This window comes from Archocentrus centrarchus, chromosome 3, assembly GCF_007364275.1.
Source record: "Archocentrus centrarchus isolate MPI-CPG fArcCen1 chromosome 3, fArcCen1, whole genome shotgun sequence".
Lineage (NCBI taxonomy): Eukaryota > Metazoa > Chordata > Actinopteri > Cichliformes > Cichlidae > Archocentrus > Archocentrus centrarchus.
The window spans coordinates 34,601,202-34,622,747 of record NC_044348.1 but is presented as its reverse complement, the minus strand read 5'-3'; the positions used below and the strand labels follow the sequence as shown (position 1 = coordinate 34,622,747).

At 42.6% G+C, this 21,546-nt stretch overlaps 1 protein-coding gene across 1 annotated transcript in view; it reads right to left on the bottom strand.

Annotated features, from left to right (window-relative positions):
- Positions 1–21,546, bottom strand: part of LOC115778226 (neural-cadherin-like) — a 319,537-nt gene that overhangs the window by 122,734 nt on the left and 175,257 nt on the right. The window contains 6 exon segments of the mRNA XM_030726290.1: positions 8,002–8,186; positions 13,360–13,453; positions 15,751–16,081; positions 16,220–16,663; positions 18,201–18,392; positions 19,970–20,638. Of these exon segments, the coding sequence (XP_030582150.1) occupies positions 8,002–8,186; positions 13,360–13,453; positions 15,751–16,081; positions 16,220–16,663; positions 18,201–18,392; positions 19,970–20,638 (1,915 nt within the window).

Here is a 21,546-nt window from a genome sequence, read left to right as displayed (position 1 = left end):
AGTATCACTAGTACCCGTTTCATGGCTTTGCTTTCTTTCTTCGAGTAGACATGGTGGTCTTTCTTTAAGGCAGTTTGTTTCCATCCTGCAGCAGGAGAATCAGGTCGCTTCTCCTAGGATGACGCCACAGAAGACCATTTGATCATTTTCTAATCAGGCAGATTCAGATTGTTTTGAGTTTAAGTCACTAAAAGCAAACTGAGACAAATTCAAAGTTTGTAATTTGTGTAATCTGGAGCTCAATGTAAGGAGGACGATATTCACGTCATTATTAGCAAAGACAATCAGGTGTCAATCATTTGATTCTTACGTATCACTAAAGTGATCCATACAGAACTGTTTGGTTCAGCTGTGTGTGTTAAACATCCCATTTAAGACCCAAATTTTTCATCTCTCTTTTATTACAATGCATCATCTAACATTTAAAAAAAGGCCAACCAGTGTTCAAAGACAGCTTCAACCCGCTGGTAACACCAGCTATAAAAACCCAACTAATAACAATAATTAAAACAAACAAAAAAAAATCAATGAGTCACCAGAGTCTGTCAGGTTTGGGCTGTTTTGATTACTTTACCACATAACATAAGAATAAATCTGTCAGTGCCAATCATAAATGTCAAATGTCATGAACTGGAAGAATCTGAACAAAGTGAGAGGACAGACAGAGACAAAGCCAATGCACTGCACGAGCCCAATTCCCTGATTGGAACGAAAAGGTAAAACAAAAATTTATTTCCTGGCTTCATTTGAGTCACATTGTTGGCAGACTCTTGCAGGAGCAGTTTTAGGTCTCTGCAGAGCTCCTTCAATGCAAAGGCTCTTCATATATCTAGTCTTACTCACTCAGTGCGTGTATCCTAATGGAATTCCAGCATAAGATCTCAGACAACTGTAAAAACTGAATTTCAAAGTTCAGATGAAGCTAAGATGAGGCTTTGGGTAACTGTTCCTTAGATCAACTGGATTTATTCTGGGGAATTTTGTGCTACAGAAGGCAAATCCTGGAAGGAAGAAATATCTTTGAGGCCAGAGTGGACGAAAGCAGTTAGAGCTGTTAATTAAAACATTTTAATCGTGCATGTTAAGATGTAAATGGGAGCCAATATTGTAATGTGAGGACCAGCGCTAATATAAACTCCTCTACATCCAAAAATGTCATCGTAATCGGAGCACCGAGTCTCAAAGTCCTCACAGAGAGTGAAGTAAAAGAGCGCACACATATATAAGAGGGGAGGGCAGGGTGATTAGGTTTGTGAGTGCAGAGGAGGAGACAGAGCCTAGGCATTAAGAGACAAGACAGGGGGCTCAGAGAGGGCTCAGCGGATACAACGTGAGGGATCGAGGCTAATGTCAGCTCCCATCAGTCAGTCCAGGGGGAGAAACAAGGACACAGGCAGACAGAGAGACAGTCAGGAGGGAGAGGGGCTGGGGGGGGGGGGGGGGGGGTAGTAACTCCTAACGCAGTGTGGCAGCCTTTGCACCTGGCTTTGATCCAACCTCACAACTGACTTCTGCTTTCTCCTTCCCAGAGGCTTCATTGGAGGCAGTGCACAGATGCCCTCCTGCCTCAAGGCTTGTGATTTCACACAAATAAATGGTAAATGGACTGCATTTATATGGCACTTTTCTGTCTTATCAACCACTCAAGGGCTTTACGCTACATGCCACATTCACAGTTTATTCTCTATCACACACTGAGGTGGATCCGGGGCATTTATATGGGTTCAGTATCGCGCCCAAGGACACTTTGATATGCAGACCGGAGGGAGCCAGATCCTCTACCTTCTGAGCCACAGCTGTTCCTCAAACAGACACAAACTGGCTAAATACTTACATACTATGATTCCCTTAAATATGAATGACCGAGACAAAACAGTCTGTTATCATGGCTTTTAGTGGTTCTTCAGAAGGGTCAAACAAATGAGGATTTTCTGAAGACTGAATCCATCCATCCATCCATCCATTTTCTTCCGCTTATTCCGGGGCCGGGTCGCGGGGGCAGAAGCCTAAGCAGAGAAGCCCAGGCTTCCCTCTCCCCAGCCACCTCCTCCAGCTCATCCGGAGGGACCCCAAGGCGTTCCCAGGCCAGCCGAGATACATAATCTCTCCAGCGTGTCCTGGGTCTACCACGGGGCCTCTTCCCGGTGGGACATGCCCGGAACACCTCACCCAGGAGGCGGCCAGGAGGCATCCTAATCAGATGCCCGAGCCACCTCAACTGGCTCCTTTCGATGTGGAGAAGCAGCGGCTCTACTCTGAGCCCCTCCCGGATGGCCGCACTCCTCACCTTATCTCTAAGGGAAAGGCCAGCCACCCTTCGAAGGAAACTCATTTCTGCCGCTTGTATTCGCGATCTTATTCTTTCGGTCACTACCCAAAGCTCGTGACCATAGGTGAGGGTAGGAACGTAGATCGACCGGTAAATCGAGAGCTTCGCTTTTACGCTAAGCTCCCTCTTCACCACGATGGACCGGTGCAGCGTCCGCATCACTGCAGAAGCAGCCCCGATCCGCCTGTCGATCTCCCGTTCCCTTCTCCCATCACTCGTGAACAAGACCCCGAGATACTTAAACTCCTCCACTTGAGGCAAGAACTCGTTCCTGAGCCGGAGATGGCACTCCACCCTTTTCGGCTGAGGACCATGGCTCAGGCTTAGAGGTGCTGATTCTCAATGCCAGCCGCTTCACACTCGGCTGAAGACTGACTCATTACGTGGAATATTCTAAGAACGCTGGCATCATTTGACAAAAATGCTTTAATAAAATAAACCTGAAGAGAGGCTGATGCCATTCTGTCTCCAATGAAAGAAAAATGCTGTAAACGTTATGAAATTCGACTCAATTGTATCCAGTAATTATATAAAAAATGCAAAATGTCTGGCAGGGAAATTAAACCTGTTTTTTTTTTTTTAGCTTAAAACAAAGCTTTTTGTATTTAAGTGCGTTTATTTGTGGCACTCAGATGAAACAATTCTCTGCAACCTCACCTGCATTAAATGTGACTCTTTCTCTATCATAACCACTGAATTACACGATTAACTTCAAATTCTCATATATGAGAAACTCAAACACCTGTGAATCATTGACAAAAACGATATTTGTGTACTAAAAACTAGATTTAGTTCTTAACCCTTTCAGTGAGGAGCAGCTGAAGGCAAACTTTCCACACTCTCTTCCAGAATCCGAGGGCGACTTTAACCTCTGGCGAGCCGAAGTTTTTCCATTCGACCCACATGATTGTGGAGCACAGCATATCCCACTGACCACTGGGAGATCTTCCGGTGTCAAAACGAGCATCAGTCAGATCCCTGCTTCGACTCCTGCTCCTGGTTAATTGATGAGAGTGGCTGAAATCAAAGGTGGAGTCAGACTCTTCATTTTAGGAACCTGCATGTGAGACGCAGGTCAGGTCTAGTTTTTCAGGAAGTGAGAACTCGTGTATGAGAGAATTAATAGCAGCCACTGTGCAGTACATGCTGACAGGGGTTATTAAGGTGCTGCAGATACCGTCTGAAGCCTGATGTATATGCCTGTGGAACACTGGTGTGTCTGCATTGTGTTACCACGATAAATGAAATAGATCATCGTGTTGAACGTGAAGCTCATAAATATCAAACAACAGTTCTGACAGCACAGAGAGTACAGCACAGAGTACAGCACACAGAAAGTACAGCACAGAAAGTACAACACACAGAAGTACAGCACAGAAAGTACAACACACAGAAAGTACAGCACAGAAAGTACAGCACAGAAAGTAACAGCACAAGTCACAGAGTACAGCACAGAGTACAGCACAGAAAGTACAGCACAGAAAGTACAGCACAGAAAGTACAGCACAGAAAGTACAGCACACAGAGTACAGCACACAGAGTACAGCACAGAGAGTACAGCACAGAGAGTACAGGAAGACCGGAACCAAGTGAGTCCACACTGATTGTAAGAGTGTTTAAATAATCTTCATTTTAAGTATCCAAACAAGACTCTAATTAAAGTCTCTGAGCTTGAAAAAAGGAGACTTCTGGACTTCTGTTTCTTGAACATGTTCCACCTCTCATCCCAAAGGCTTCTTCAGTTCTCAAACCAAAGGTGGAGAGACCCAGGTATTGAACCCCAGTGGGCGTAGGCCCCTGGAGGTGGTTATGACCCCTCTATTGTTCTTGTGCATAATCACATGTGCCAAGGTGTGAAAGGAGGCGTGGGTCATTTCAATCAGTGGTTTCAGATCAAACCAATATAAGTCTCCGCTCCATTGTTTCATGTGACCTATTGAGGTCACTGGAACAAGGTGTGAGGGGGGGTTGAGACGTCTGGGGAGGGAGCTCAGGACAGCACTGTAGGTGGGGGACAGTTGGTGATGTAATCCACCTCCTCGTTCAATGATGGTTGTTCACAGTGGACACAGAGGCTTCTTTTACTCCTCTTTCAAACCATCTGTCTTCCTGGTCCAAAATGGGAACATTGGCATCCTCAAAGAGTGACCTTTGACCTTCAGGTGCAGATGTACAGCTGAGTCTTGTCCTGTCGAGGTGGCTCTTCTATGTTGTGTGTTTGTGTAGAGGTCCGAGCACTCTTCACTGCTGGACAGCAGACAATACGTGCTGATCTTGTGTTTGGGGGGGTTTGTCCTTGGGATGGACCAGTTTTTGCCTTAGGGTGTGCCTTGGTTTGAAGGATACTGGGATGTCATGCTTGGAGAAAGGTTCTCTGACCAAGTTGCCACATAAGGGATGACAATGTTGTTTCTCTTGTCATTTCTCTCTAGTTTGTGGTTGTCTTCTTTCCTGTGCATCTTGGCTGATTTTGAGGAAAGCCCAGTTGGGGGTAACCACATGTTTTGAGGGCTTTTCTTAATATGTGTGTGTTCCTTTAGTTTCCCTTCTGCCCTCACCGGGAATGCTTTCTGCCTGGTGTTGTAGGGTCCGGATCACCCCAAGGTTGTGTTCCAGAGGGTGGTGGAGTCAAAGAGCCCTCAAAACATGTGGGTCTCCAGGCCCAAAAGAAAAAGAAGCCATGGTTGCACCACAATCATGGCTGGAGTGGCATGTACGCAGTATGAGCCCTTATCACCTTTTCCTAACCTACTTATCTGGATCCTTAAACAGACCAAGAAGAGGAAAAAACTCTTTTCATGCCCGAACTGTTCTTTCATGGAACAAACAGGAGCATGAACTCCATCTGCAGAGGCAGCATTATGATGATTACGGGTGTGATCAGTAAGGGAAGTGAGCAAGACTCCAGATTCTCACATATAATCTCAAACTAATACATCTTCCCAGTTTCTGCATATTGATCCCACAATGCACCCACCCTGAGGGCAGACAGATGTGAAGAGAGAGAGTTTTCACTCTTCTCAACAATGCGTCTTCTGTCAGAGGCCAGTCTGTTTATAAAGGCCTCCTCTTCAAAAACTGCATCAGCTTGTTTTAAGCAGTTACTCATCGTGTTTTTGACGCTCTGCACTCCCCCAAGCACTATGAGTTTTACTCTCTGCTTGTGTTATGTGGACATTTCAAGGACTTTTTCTTTACCACATTTTTTACCTTTCCATCAATATTGAGAAATGGAGAGAGAGACTGAGAGGGAGCCTTAATCTCAGCAGGCAGATTTAACTAGTCCTTTCTTTGTGCAACCTTATTGAATTCCATATTTGTTCTCGAAACGGGATTTAAAATGTCAAGGAGGGTGTAAGTAACGCTATAAGTAGAATATTTTCATAATCCCCGAGACTGAGAATCAATGAGTGTTTACTTTGAAGCGCCACAAAAATCCTGGAAATGACTGTTGCATACCCCCCCCACCCCCCACTCTCCACCCACACACACACACACACACACACACACACACACCTGTGTTGCCAGCCTCAGATGACGATGATGATGATCTCAGAGTCATTAATCCTCGTCACTGCACTTTGTTTTGAAGCCGTTCACTGGCAGTTTTCCTGCTGAACTTCAGGTTAAAGCGTTTGAGCAGTGACAGAGTATTTCAGACTGCTGTCTGACACGGCTGCTCTCTGCCTCCCAGTTTTAGTCCCTCTGTTACAACCAGGGTCTATTAAACCAATACATCCTACAGCTAAGAGCCCTTCGATGATTTAAAAATCGTCAGTGAGGGGCTCCCTACAGAGAAACGCTCCTGACAAACCTAAATGTATTTTTAAAGTTAAATGGATAAAAAAATTACAAAAACAAATAACTAAAATGGAGAATTTAATTTAGCAATTCTTTTCTTTCAGCTTCCATTATTCATCTTAAAAACACAGTCTACATTTAGGACATGCATTCATTTCCCTCCTACAATATTGGACTGTGCGTGCCAGCTGTTCTCCACCTTCTCTGGCGCGCATTAATTTACCTCAGCCCTTCTTTGAGAATGAGAAGGAAATCCTTTTATGCTCGACTCGCGCTTCCACACTTTCTTCTCTCTCTCTCTCTCTGCTTTCTCCTCTCATCTTTGGAGAGCATCCACTGGCCTCTCTGTCTGCTTCTATTTCAATATCTCTGAAATCATAAAAATCCTTCAGCCATGTCCCATTCTCTAAAGCGAATTTAATTCTGAGCAGACAGCCGATGTGCCGTACATCAGGTAATGAATGGATGCTGCTCGACATGTGAAGAGAATGGTGCTGGCTGAGCAAACCTCAGCTAATTATTTTACCAGCATAAGTAATGGAAATAGGCTTCTCTGTGCGAATACTGACGAAGCTGAGATTCCCACGAGTCAGGGCAGAGGAATTAATAATGGGCGTAATCTTGTCCTAAAACATCATTACCCTACCTTTACAAATTTCTGAAACACAGCAAACAAGTAGAACAAACAGTAATCAGTCTGCATTCATCTTCTATGACTGGAGACAAAACTTAAAATAATCATGTTCTCCAACATAGTCAGCAGTTGGTCCTGGTGTGGGTCCTCTGTTACTGTCACAAACCATCAATCAGAGCTGAACGCAGGATGAACGACAAGTGCTGAGATATAAATGATAGCGTGGAAGGGCAGAACTAAAAGGGGGTCTCATACTCACATACAGAGCTGATGAAACTTGGTGGAAAATTAAACACAACTAAATCTCAGACTTGTATGGATCTGCAGTCTCTTAGGAAAAGATCAAGTTATTACTTCCCAGTGTTTAATGTTCACAGCTCTAACTTCACTGTCATTTAGAGCATTCTGCACATTTGTCCCAACGTCAACTGAATTCAGGACAGGAAGAATGATGCTGCTGGAGTCTCGTTCACCTGCTCACATTCCATACAGTTATGTACGCCTAAGCGCTGTCTAACATTCACGCACTCTGATGGATGCACTGAGAGCAAACATGGGTTCGGGATACTTCGGCATGTGGACTGGAGGGACTGAGGGATCGATCCGCTGAACCTTACGTTGATAGATGACCTGCTCTGCCCCCCTGAGCCCCAACCGCCTCCCCCAAAGAAGGCTATTTGCTATTTTAGGTGGATAGTCAGTTATTTGATCCTTTTTATCATGTGACTGAAGTTACATCAATTAAAAAACCAGAAAAGGCAATATGAGCTGTCTGTAAACATGGAAACAGGCTCAAACTTAGCAGAGGACGCATCAAAGGTCATGGGCCAGGTCACCGTGGACAGCCCTTCATACAACCAGGATGTAAAATTAACATCTGCCAAAAGCAAAAGCCCAAAATAAACTACCACAATCAAAGTTTCTACCAACTGTTTACAAATGTTAATATTAATGTAACATCTTTGCCTGACCTTCACCATCAAACATACGTCCCAAACCAAGAACTAAACACGAGCCTCTTAGAGGCAGACCAGAGGCTGGGCTTCGGGGGCATCGTAAGGCCATGGGGAGTAAGGAGGGTTAAGCTGAATAAAATGACTAAGCATCCAAATGTTTACACTTGTGAATTTAATATCTCAAACAAATGTACTGAAAATTACAAAAACAAGTTATTATTTTGGCCGTGTGGCAGCTTGGAGGATTACATGTTCACATGGCTCTGCAGAGTTAATCTCACCTGCCAGGCGAAGGGACCCCGAGTTATAGATGGCGTCATCTCGGAGTTCCCTCACATGTACAGAGACAGTGGACACGGCATCTGGCCAGATTCCATCGGACACACGGACCTGGAACTGGTAGGTGCTCGGTGGAGCGTTCTCCTTGATGATCAGGAACCCGGTTCTCTTGTTCAGAATAAAGTAACTGATAGGAAGAAAAAGCAGACAAACACCAGCTTGAAAAAATGTACATTTAGACACCTTTTTTCTGATTCACAGAAGATGAGCTCCTACAGGGGTGAAGAAGTTTACCTGCCACCCTCATTAAACCACACACTGAAAATCTGTCTCATATGTTCAAGCAGCAGCCCACAAGCTGCTAACCAGTGCAGTAAAAACAGAAGTAATTACTAGTAACATAACGTCTTCTGGGATTTTGGAGGTCATTTATTCATAACTGCCAAACTCACCAAACTCCTAACTGCAGCAGACACAATCACCTGAGACTGCATGATGAGCTGGCTGCACTGCCCAATGAGAGTCAGACTACTGAATCCATGTGACACTGATGAGTCATTAGGATATATATCATTGTGAGTATGCAACAGTAACAGTAATTTTCAGTTGTCTATTAAATAGCAGGTAAGTATCTAATTGAAAAGTGTGTCTGAATGTCTGTTGTATGTACAGTACAGTGTAAACTATGTTGCAGGTCGCTTCTCTTAACCACTGGGAGGATCTCAAAGCACGGACGGGAACTTCAGTTCAATTAAACTTTATTTATAAAGCACCAAATCACAACAAACAGTCACCACAAGGTTGGACTCTGTATTTTACACACCTGCAGACTCACTGTAGGTTGGCTGGTGTGGCTGGGTTAGGGGTTAGGGGTTAGGGTTGGTCTCAGCATGACTGAAATTACTGTGTGTGTAAAGAACTTGTTGCCTTTGAAATGGTTGCTTCAAAGACGGGGACCAGGTCTGCGACCACTCGCAGCTTTGGTGCGTTAAAATGGAAAAAACCAAACAAAAAAACTCGATAAAATCAGCCATCAGTCTGCTATCAGTTTGAGACTGAATGAGGTGAAGTTGGCAGTTACAGTCCTCAGTGCTAAATCAGTTAACCTCTGGGCAGCTGGCAGATCACCACAACTACTTATAAAAAATGTATGCAATCTCAGAGCAACTCGCTGTTCTACTTCTATTCTAGTGTGACTGAGCCATGCAGTGAGTGTACACTGTGTACATTTCTATTATGTCCACCTGCTAGGATAAAAGCTGCTGTTTACTTGGTTAGATGTCTCAAGAAAAGTCTGCCTTTAATAAAAACTTTTATTCTACAACATAAAATATAACATGTAAATTCCACTTTTATGTATCACAGCAAAGACTCGCCTACAGATGCTGTCGGGGACATTCAACGCCATCACATGGTGAAGCTGAAGTCACGTGACTTTGGCGTGGGCTGTTTACAGCCTAACATTTGTATTACAGATCCGGATTATGTTTACCCTTCAGAAACCCCTCAGCTGGGAATTCATTTGCTGCTGTCTGTTGAACTATCCTCTGGGAACGATGCCCGATGTTTGGGGGCAGCAAAGACTTCCTTGTCCTAGTCAGTGTTTGTCAACATGTAACTAAAGCTCGCTGAAGCACGACTGTAGTCATAATTCTGCTGACCAAACACTGATTTTTCATGTTCACATGCAGGTATACATACAGTGTCTTTATTATAGTTTGGTAAAACTCAGAAATGTTGTAAGCAAACATAAACCAGAGCTTCCATCATTGTTTCTGTATGTTGCTGACACAAGGATGCAGATTCCCAGGTAAACTGTGCACTCCTGTATACAAAACCATTAATCTAACATTATATAAAAATTGTGACTGAATTAAACTGTGTATGAATAAGTTATGTGATATAAAAGCTCAATTTATTGCACTTTTTTTTTCTCCTTCCAGTTGGCTGCACTCCTGATCCAACTGTCCAAGCTGAAGACAGACCAAAACAAATGTTTTTTCATCCCTCTCAGCCTCGAGTTTTATTCTGTATTTTACTGTTTACTCTGTTAATCAATTGCCCTCTGGGACAATAATAGAAAGTGAGCAGAGACGATGCATTAGGGAGAGGGAGGCAAGGGGAAAAATGAGACTGACTAATAGGCACAAAGACATGCAAGGAAGCAATTTTACTTGGTCCTTGTCTCCATGCTCCCTTTGTACAGTAAATGAGCTCATTCAAGTTTAATTAGAGAGGAAATCCAAGGCAGAACCTTGGCAAATCAAATAATAAACCACTTGTGGAGACAAGAGCTGCTTTAACTCATTTTACAGCACATGCTGTGGCGTTCATCATCTCGTTGGTCTAGCACTTAATTCCAAGTCTGACATCACTGAAAGACAATTTTGCTGTTTTAACTCTGGTTAAAATACCAATTGTTTCTGATTTGGTATATCTGAATTCGCTGAAAGCTGATTTCATTGACCTTTATGTGAACTACTTTATTACTCCCTGTTTTTGGTCCAATCAAAATCGTGCACTCTCAGAGGTTCATGACCCTCCAGCTCAGCCAGATGAGCTCAACACGTTCCAAGCTGTTTGTACCTTTGCTCACCTTTTTGAGTGCATGACACACCTGCCAACACGCCCCTTTTTTCTCAGTATGACACCCTCCCATTTAACGCGTTCTTTCATATAACAAATGTAATTTGTGTGACCCTCGAGCCTTATTATGAATAACTGTAATACATATATCTGTAGGTTTCTTGCATTTGTATAATCTTACCCATGTTGCCAGACTGTCTGAAACAATTCAACCCACCTGTCACCAGGAACCCTCTAACTGAATCAAGGGGCTCATGCACAGTTAATTCCTGTGCTGACAGGCAGACCACTTAGATGCTGAATTTACTTTGGTGTCTTAACAGCTGCTTCACCTCTTCAGCTCCACTGTGGCATGAAAACACACCCGAATGAAAGACGACAATGACAACAACTCAAATTTGATCAAAATGGGTCATCCTGGACAAAACAGCACTGGTTTCTCTCTGAGCAGGACCATCTATTCAACTTAGTGTAGTTCAACGAAAATCACTTTGACTGTTATTACTATTATTTAACAATATTTAGCATTTAACTACTAGCCATACTTTTAGTAAACCATTCCCAACCACGTCCTATTTCAATGATTTCTGCATTTGGTCACTTTACTGCTTATCCATTACTCGCAGTTAACGATCACTGTTCCACTTAAAGTTGTTCAGCTCAATTCTTTAATAAACTGTAATATGTATTCTTCAACATAACCTGAATTCTTTAAATTTTTCTTCCAATTTCTGTAAGTAGTCTGTTACACAGTAATATTAATGTCGGGTTCTGGAGAGGCCCAGTCCGTGACTGATGGTGTGTTTTTCTATCCGGGTTATATTTTAGTGCATCGCAGTGTGTTTGGAATGAGAAAAATGAAGTTGCAGCCAATCAGACTCTTTCAGGATGCTGCAGCATGGTGGGTTCTGCAGTCATCGTTTCATCAATGTAGCTTCAAACAGTGACAGAGCCGCCAGCATTTTCAACAGAGGGCTACGGGCGCTCCCTGTTGTGCCTCTGACCTGCTCCTTACGTATCGATAACGAACAAAACATTTCAATTTGGATTCATTGCCTCTTGTTTCGGTTTTTCTGGCATACCCCAGTCTCGCCTCCACTGAGACTTTTGGGAACATCAGGAGGATCAAAACTGAAGGGCCAGATGCATCTCTCCGATCCTGTCAGGTATTTGCTGGATTTCTTCCTATTTCTTAAGAAAATGACTTTCAGATACTGTTCATGTGCTGTAGATAGTTTTTTTTTTTTAAGGCCTGACACTTTTTTCCTTTTGTCCTCTATTTGTCCAGTTTCCTCATAATTTTTAAAGAAACACAACTGTAAAGCGCGCCAAGATATGCCAAGTTTGTAGGAATCACCTTGTTGGAATAAAATATTATTTTATGCCTGTCAAACTGTGTTAACTTTGGCATTTTTTTGTACAATCAACCAAAGAAAATGGAAACAAAAATGCAGCCAGCTGCCAGTGCCCCCCCCCGGCAGCAGAATCTTCAGGTGCAGTTAGTTATAGAGAACATAATCACAGGTCTCAGTAGATCTTAATGAGCCTCAGTGACTTTATTCACCATATCAGCTCAAAGCAGGACCAATGAGAACCAGGAATAAGAAATGATAATAAAATAACCCACTGAAAATACTGTCACTTTCTGTGATTGACATTATGTAGATAAGAATGACCCATCTAAGATTTTTAGTAGATGCATCTATGGCATCAATTTGAAAAGCCTAGGTGGACATCGCTCTCCAGTTATTGCATTCACAAGCTTTTCAGAAAACTTGACCTCTGACCTTGAGGTCAAGGCTGCTGAGATTTTCCGTAGATGCATCTGTGATGTGAATTTGAACATCCTACATCACATGGTTCTCGAGTTATTGTGCTCACAAAGTTGAAATGACCCCATTGGCCTTTCTGGGTTGAGGGGTTAAAAAAAAAAAACAAAAAAACTTAGAGTCTGTCTCCTTGGAAACAAAATGTAAAGAAATGAAGGGTGGCTCAAGACTTTGCACAGCACCGTGAAAGCAGACAAGAGTGAGCTATAGTATGACACATATAACTAAAAGCACGACAGTCTGTTCTGAACTTGACTCCGTTTGAACCATGAAGAGCTGAGAGCTGTCGTGATGTGCTGATACCTTATATCGAACCGGTCCTTCATAAAAGCTAACTCTGACTTTGAGAGAAAAAGCAGAAAAGTTTGTCACTTTGAGTTCAACACAGTATGAAAGATAAAGACGAAGGTGTCGTGGGATATTGGAGTGTCACTTCAGGACTTGTCTATGCATGTGTGCGGGAGAGAAAATCTGAAGTCGAGTATCTGCACAAACAGAGCGTCCTCATCCAACAGCAGAGAAACAAGCACACATTAACAAACAAAAAAAAAAAAGGAAAGACAGGAATCTGAGGAGGGAGCACAGGAATAGCAGTCGGAGGATGAAAATTGGACAGGATGGTAATGGAGAAATAAGAGGGTAAAAAAAACCAAAGATGGATATTTCACTCCAGGGGCTGTTGCTTTGCATTGTTTAAATTTCTACATGAATCTGAAAAACAACAAAACGCAGGGGTGCTGCGATCAGCTTGTAAAATGTAACTTGGTCCAGGATGTGAAAGAGCTGATCTGGCACTCAGAGGCTCCTGCTTCACTGGCGTCAGGATCTTAGACATTTCTTGGAAAGAGTAGATGCCCTACCATCATTGGCACTCATTTAAAAAAGCTTATGACAAATTTCTGATTAGAAACTGCTGACCTGCTGTATCCAATGGATTTAATTTACCTTGGCACATGTCCTTCAAAGACGTATGTCTTGTTGTCCCAATCATCTGGGTCAGGAGAGTAGACCTTTCCAAGCACTGTAGTCGGCATCCGGCCTAAAAAGAGAAAAACATCCATTAATCAGTCTGTATGAGATTGAGTCAGCAGCGTTAATTATGTTGGAGGATTTGAATACAAACCTGGCCTTCCAGTTACTGCATTTGTACGGATATCTGTTTACATGTGTCCTTCATGTATTACACATTCATTAGGAGCCCTGAGATCAGTAACATTTAACACCCAGTAACACACAATCAGCACTGTACATATCTAATAAAATACACAGAGAACAGACACAGGCTTCAGGCCTCATTCACCATTCAGCAGAACCAAGATGTGACACTGGGGGCGAGGCTGGGAGACGGAAATGCAAAAGAGAAAATGCTGTTTGAATGCATAATGATTATAATCAAGTAGAAAGAAGTGTTGTTGTCATTACTCTTTCTCCTCCAATTCCTCACACTGTACCATGTGGGAATTATTCAGAAAGTACCCTTCAAAATTTTAAAAGGCAGACCTTGACATATTGAATTTTAGCTGGTTTGTCTTTGTGAAACTTAACTTTTGAGAAAAGAGTTCGGCACCGCTGAAACGAGCGTGTGTGGCTTTCAGTGGCTAAAGCAGATAAAGCAACGCTAATTTAAGTGCACGTATATGAACAAAAGTGATGTACTGTAACTACTAACGGAGAGGCGGCAAGGCCTTTCACTGTTTGATGAGGAATGCAAATATGCTTCTAATGCATAACTCGACTCACTGACAGCACGGCGTGCCCTGAAGCCAAATCTGAAAAACTGTGTGGAGGCAAAATCTGAGATTCACCGTCTGTCTGAGCTCGAATAATAGGTGTTTAGTTTGTGCAGCCAACCAGAAATGCAATAAGCTGAAGAAGATTAAACATTTAACTGTAATTAACTGCATGTCAAATGAAGCAATATCTTGCCTTTGTGACCCTCAGAACCGCACCGTGGGAGTCATTCCAGCTAAATAGTGATCATGCAGGGAATGATGATGCAGTGACAATGGAAGGGCTGAGGCAGAGGTGACAAACACAATAAAAACAGTGTGTGTGTTTTAATTACCGCTCACTGATTAGGAATTAATTGCCTGGCAGTAAAAGTGTCTCCGACCGAGAGAGAAAGTTTGACAGCAAAGTTCAAAATGTGCTTTAAAAAGTAGGTGAAGATGGTTTTATTAGTTAGACGCTGGACAGGTAATATTTTAAAACTTTCCACCATCTGTCCAATAATGCTTTGGAATAATTATTTACAGAGCTAATTCTGAAAGACTATTACTGTGGCAAAATAAAATAACAAAAATTTTAAAAAGGATTTCTGAAGTAAACCCTCCATTCGGGCACAGGGGTGGACTGGGCCCGAGCACTGACAGTTCTAATGTAACTCCAACAAATGAATCGTCTTTTTGAGGGCCTAAACATTCCCAAAATTCATGAAATTATGCACATGCACCAGATCTGGTAAAAATTTACATATTTTATTGGTTTTGATGTAAAATGGTTCTACAGCGCCACCTATAAAGTTGCACAGACGAGCCCCACCACTGTGCTTCACATACTGTACATGTATGAAATTTGGTATACATAAGTAAGATGCCAAGACACACAAAAAATCCTCTTGGGAGCCATGTCCCACACCCACAGGAAGTCCGCCATGTTGAATTATTAAGCGATTTTGACACCATTTTTGCAATTTCCAGCCCTCATACTTTTTCAAACTCCTCCTCGAGTTTTAATGGGATTGGCTTCAAATTTGGTCAGTCTAAAGTTCAGGGACGGGAGAATCTAAATTGCAAAGCTTTTGAGTTTTCATTCAAGGGTGTGGGCATGGCGCCACGGTGATTTTAGTCATTCACCATGAAATTTTCACATATACATTATCCAGTCTGGCTGTGATGAGGGTCTGCCCGTTGAATGCAAGAGTATGGCCATATTTAGGATAGTCACAGCACCACCTATTTTAAGCTCAACATGATTTTTGGTGAGTGGAATGTAAAGACCTCGGTGATGTTAAATTGCGAAGCTTTCGAGTTTTCGGGTTCGTAGCGGCACACTGAAATTCAACCATTCACCACAGGACATGAACTTGTCACATCTCAAATCCACATTATCCAATCAATCCCAAACTTCACGAGAGTCTGAGTCTGCAGACATCTGTGAAGTCAATATGAAGCCACACTCATAGCGCCACCTAGTGGCAACAGAAATCAGCAATAGGTTGATAATCATCATCCCATGAGTATGCCATTTTCATTGTTAGGTGCAGGCATTATATACAGCAGCACGACATGCAATTAATGGGCACTTGCCAACACCATGTAGTAACTGTCGACTCACCTCTGTGACTATTGATGAAAATTTTCTTCTCCCCCGCCACATGTGCATGATCATTCTGGTCTCCGATGGTCACAGTCAGGGTGCTGGTCACTGTCTTGGATGGACTTCCACTGTCACTCATAATAATAGGAATGAGAAACTCTTTTTGGCGTTCGCGGTCAAATGTCCTCAGAGCTGTTAGCGTTGCCGTGCCGTTTAGATTGTCCTGAAGGTAGAAATCATTGCTGTAGCGATACTCAGGGGGGACGGCAAAGTGAAAGGGGGGGCCATTCTCAGGAGAGTCGTGGTCCACAGCTCGGAGGAGGGTCGAGGTTTGGTTCAACCTTACTACCTAAACAAAGGGAAGAAGATGAAAGGTTGGAGCTTTTTTCATTGAAGAGTTTTTTAACCACACAATCGATTATTTGCTTTGTTTTTATGGAAACGTATTCTCTAAATGCTATACAGGAGTAAACCAAGTCAAGCCTACCTGTGGTCCAGCCACATTCTCAAAGACTATCGGAGAGTACGCCGCTTCAAACTCTGGTCCGTTATCATTCACATCCAACAGAGGCAGCTGAACTGTGGCGCGGCCTGTTAGAGCTGGATCCCCATGATCAGTTGCAATAACAACTAAGTGATGCTGTGATATCCTCTCCCGATCCAGAGGCCGGGCCACTGACAGTAAACCAGATTGGTCAATAGTGAACAGCCCCTCAGGATCCGAGTCCTCTGATAAGCTGTAGGTGATGTCACGGTTCTGGCCAGAATCCGAGTCGCTGGCTACCAGATGGGCAACACTGGTTCCCACCACGATGTCCTCAGGAAGTGGAGCGAGCGACATGAAGTGTGGAATAAAGACAGGAGCGTGATCGTTGTAGTCCTGCACCTCCACCACACAGTGCAGGAGGCTGGAGAAGTCCAGGTCTTCAACCTTAAATGGGAACCACACATCACATGCTTTATGGTAAACAATGTAAATAAAACACTATACATCTTGTCATTAGAATATTATCAGTCATTATCAGTGCACTGCACACTTATTGTGGTTGTAATTATTATTTTCCAGAGCCAAATATGTAGAAATAATCACACAAATGTCATTAATTACTGCACATTTATTCTCTTTCACTCCTGTAATTTGCTAAGAAGTGTCATGCCCCTACTTCTGTATCCCTGTGGCAAAATTCTTACTGGGATGTGATCTCTGGCTGGGCCTTTGGATTATTTGTGTGGGTGAAAACAAAAATGTTCTTTCTTTGCCTTTAATAGGATACATGAAGAAGAGTTTAATTTTGAGAGGTTAAGCAGGGGTAAAAAGAAAAGAATTACAGCAGAGTACAAACCAGTTCCCCGTGCAAAACCAAATACAAATGCTCACTTATGATGAACATTTGTAGGCTGATCTACAGAGAAAGATCTATGAGGACAGCTTTGGTTCAGGATCAGGTGAGGCCTGTACAGCATTAAGGTGAGCTACGACAGACTGCCTGGGAAAGAATGAAGTCTAGGCTGAACACCGCTTGTTTCTAAGATGCTGAGTAAAAGATCAATGTCTACAGGACAGCAAAAATATGCATTCACTCACTGAAGTAATTTCTATGAGAATCTTGAATTCAAATAAAGCAAAAAGCCAAAAAAAAAAACAAACCCTACAATGTGAACTGTTAAATGACTGTAACCAAGATGACTGATGTAACTACTGAGAACCAAAGTAAAGAGTAAATCGGACTGCTGAAATCAGCTGGCTAGAAATCAGGGAGTGCAGTTCACCTAACCGTGTTTATACTGCATGAATGTGTTGGGCTGACTCATAATTTAAAGCAAGAAGTACAGTAAGCTCCTCCCACTTTCAAAGTGACCAATAGCAAAGCACATTTTTGTTTTTATCAGTGACAAAATGAACCAATAAACACTGTAAAACAGATTCTCTGTGTGTGCAACAGTTAAAACCTTACAGAATTTTTGGATACTTTCTAGAAACTTTCTGTCAATTCTACCAATATAAAAACTTCCCTTGAGGAGCTTAAAAGTTCGTATCTGTAACTGACACATGATACTGACACTGTCACACTGCCTTCATGCTATTCTCTTCCCCTTCACAGCTCTTTACTTTAGCTGTTGATGGAAGTGCTGACAGGCTGATTTATGATCATTGCTTCCAAAAATTCTTAAACTCTTTTTCTCCATCAGTTTTGACAACGCTCAAAACTTTCCAGGATCGTTCTGCATGTGAATGCAGACAAACTTCAGATGCAGATTAAAAATCCATTTCAAGACCTTAAATTCAGGCAGTGCAGTGCTGTTCATCCTCTGACTGCTGTCAGTCTCGACTCTCCACATTCACACATACCGCACAGCTCAAGGTTCACACGACAAAAGTGAAGAAAAAAGTCCCATTAATTAGAGAGAAATATGAAAAAGTCACTTTCAATAGTGAAAGGTTTTATCACTGAAATCAGTCCATATACCTTCAGCGTGAGGTTGAACCTCTGCTCGCTGTGCCGTTCATAGTCCAGGCGTTTCTTCAGCCGCAGGGTGCCGCGCTGCTCCTGCTTGTGACTGACCATGTAGAACTTCTGTTCCTGGTCTCCAGACACAACACTAAAGGTCAGCTGGGCATTTTCTCCAATGTCCTTGTCTTCTGCTGCGAGATCCAAGACCTTAGAACGAGCAGGGGAAGTGGCTATTTACATTTCTGACACTCTCACTGAAATATGTCTGAGGTGGGAGCTCATTCCTAACAAAAGCAAGGTGCTGGAGCTCCAAACAGCACAGACAACCCGAGTTTTCTGAGTGTGCTTAAGAGCACATTTACATAAACGAGGCGGGATTGGCCCCTGATAAACAATCACAATCACAAACATGAACATGACTAAATGTAAGCTACTGCCAACCGTGTGAATTTGTAAGTAACAGTCTCATCGATATCACTGCCCCATCAAATAAAGCCCGAGCAGTGCTGACTACAATTACAACTGTGTATTTCATTAAAGTTAATGTGTCTCTCAGGGGTTTTCTTGTAGTCTTACTCTTTAAATTGCAACTCAGGCAGCATTAAATGATCTGAGTGTAAAGGAAGAGCAAACAGAAAACATAATTCATCCTGTAAGTGGGCTTACCCACAAGTGTTACAGTATCAACAAGCATTAGGCTCTACGGCTTCATTCCATGTCTGTTTTCAGATTATATGCAGGAGTGGGAGAAGGACATCCTCTACTCTCCACTAAAATTAGGCTTAAAACTTTACGTTTTGGTAAAGCTGGATCAGCTGACCCTGGACCAGACCTGCTATAGGCTCAGGCTGCTGGGGGAAATTCCCATGATGCACTGAGTAACCACTTACCTCTTTTCATACACCACTACTGCACGTCATTAGCTTTTGTCTACTCTCTGTGTTTTCTCCCTGTCTCCTCCTTTTTCATCATCTCTTCCCCCTCAGCCGGCTGCTGTGACCATCAACAAGTACTTTCATATGAGGGGATCGCCTGATCACTGGGGTTTTCTCTCTAAAACAGCAGGGGCTTTATCTTACAGCAGGAAGTGCAGTGTAAAAATGAATTGTACTGAAAAGTCTGATACAAATAGCAGTTCTATCTCTTGTATAACTGGTAACAAGAACTTACTAAGACACCCTCTCGCAATGTTGTGTTATTTTTTTCACTCTGAAAAAAAAAAGGAGCAAACTGGTCCCACTTAAGGCAGCAAAGTTAACTTACAAGTTTAATCTAAGTTATGATCGGTCAAATGATTTTTTGTAATAAACATGCATGAAACCTGCAAAGACCTGCAAGGTTAGGAGCTCAAATTATTACAAAGAAAAGATGTTAAAAATATTCCCCAGATGAGTTTTATTGTGCATTTAATTTGAAGATTTGTGAACATACCAAAATCCTGTAATTCTCTTAATGTATGAGCCGCTCAGCGACTCCAACAATAAATAAATAAATGTAACATTATTACCATATGACACACTTTCTGTTTTTTCAAATCCACTCAGAAAAATTACCATGATTTTGTAATTCTGCACTTTTTGATGCATCTGGTCTAATTCTGTTGGGTCTCCACCATCGTACCACACCCACCATCATACAATATGCATCCATCATTGTAACAGGATATTATGACAAATAAGGAAAAGAATAAAGAGTTATGAAATACTTCATAACTTATTATTATCAATTATGAAATAAGTTAATATTGTGCTCCCACATCAACAGAGGAGCCATTGCTGACCCACCTCTGCATTGGGCTCTGCGTTCTCAGAGATCCTTGCCAGGCAGGAGTGATCAGTGAATCTCGGAGCGTGGTCGTTCACATCTTTGATCTGAATGGTGGCCGTTCCCGTTCCCGTCATCCCTCCCCCATCTCTGGCTTCCACCACCAGGAGGTAGGACTCAACTTGTTCTCTATCCAGCCCGCCGATGCCTACAGTGATGGTGCCTGTGGTGGGGTTGATGGTAAACATTTCGGAGAAGGTGGGGACTCCACCCAACTCGGCATTAGTGCCATCTAAACTACCCACAATCCTGTAAGAGAGGACGGCATTCTGCCCCACAGCGGAGTCATCCAGGTCGGTTGCCGTCATCTCCATCACTGATGTTCCTATTGCTGAATTCTCTGCTACTTCTCCGTGGCAGCTGGGAGCGCAAGCGAAGATGGGTGCATTGTCATTTATGTCCCACACATTGATGATGACATCTGTGAAACCTGTCAGACCTTCGCCGCCTTCATCTGTAGCCAGGACAACGAAACGCCAGACAGCGCGCTCCTCGCGGTCAAGCGTCCGCTGGGCATAGATCTTCCCTGTGACCTCATCAATTATGAATTCGCTGTCTGCACCCTGACCGTGGAGGGAGTAACGCAGGGCCTCCTGGTCGGCATCTTTATCTGGGTCAGTTGCCGTCACCTACAATGTGAAAGACACAGTGAGTCAGGGTAGGAAATTATTTTGTAATCAGAGTTTTTAGACTATTAAATTATTGAAATGTTGCTGACTTGGTGTGATATCTTGACTGACAGCACTCCATAACTGCCCTGTGCAATTATTCACGCTCTGGTAGTTAAATCTGGCAAAGATCCATCATTTTAACCTCAATCCTCACCTTTCTGGCCCTCTTCTGTCTGCTCCTTCTTGCTCATCTTCAGCACATTAGCAGCAATTATACCGGGTCAGGCCAAAGTTGCTTTAACTTAACAGGGTAATTGCACAGTGATTAAGAGCCAAAATGTATGTGTGTGCCTATAAGTGTAATAAATGCACTCTTACAAACTGTGTCATATATTAGAGACATATCTGATGTGTACATGTGCGCAGTTTAATAACTCACGCTTTCAACAACATTCTGGCCCTAAGATCCAACATAATGAACAAATATGCAATAAAAATTTTTTGTATTATAAAGAAACAGTTCAAGTTTTTACGCGGGTTTGTAATATAATATCCGTAATATAATATCCCCTTTGTCTCTGTTACTGCGGTGATACTCATCAACCTAAGATTTTCTATTTAGAAGTCTCACTCCTCAGAGTAACAGAAAGAAGTAGCAAATAAAATTCTCATTTCTTGCTGCCAGCTGTTGAATGTTATTAAAATTAATGTTGTTTAATTAGTTACACAAGTTAGTTAAACATTTGTCTCTGGCTGTTAGATTAAAAAAGAATCTATTCTGTCTAAAACAAGTCACTTCAGCTCATCTCTCTTTAAGCCAACTTTCTCCTGATTGGCTTTCCATCACCACCACCGTCACCATCACCACCATTGCCAGCACCACCATCACCACCGTCACCATCACCACCATTGCCAGCACCACCATC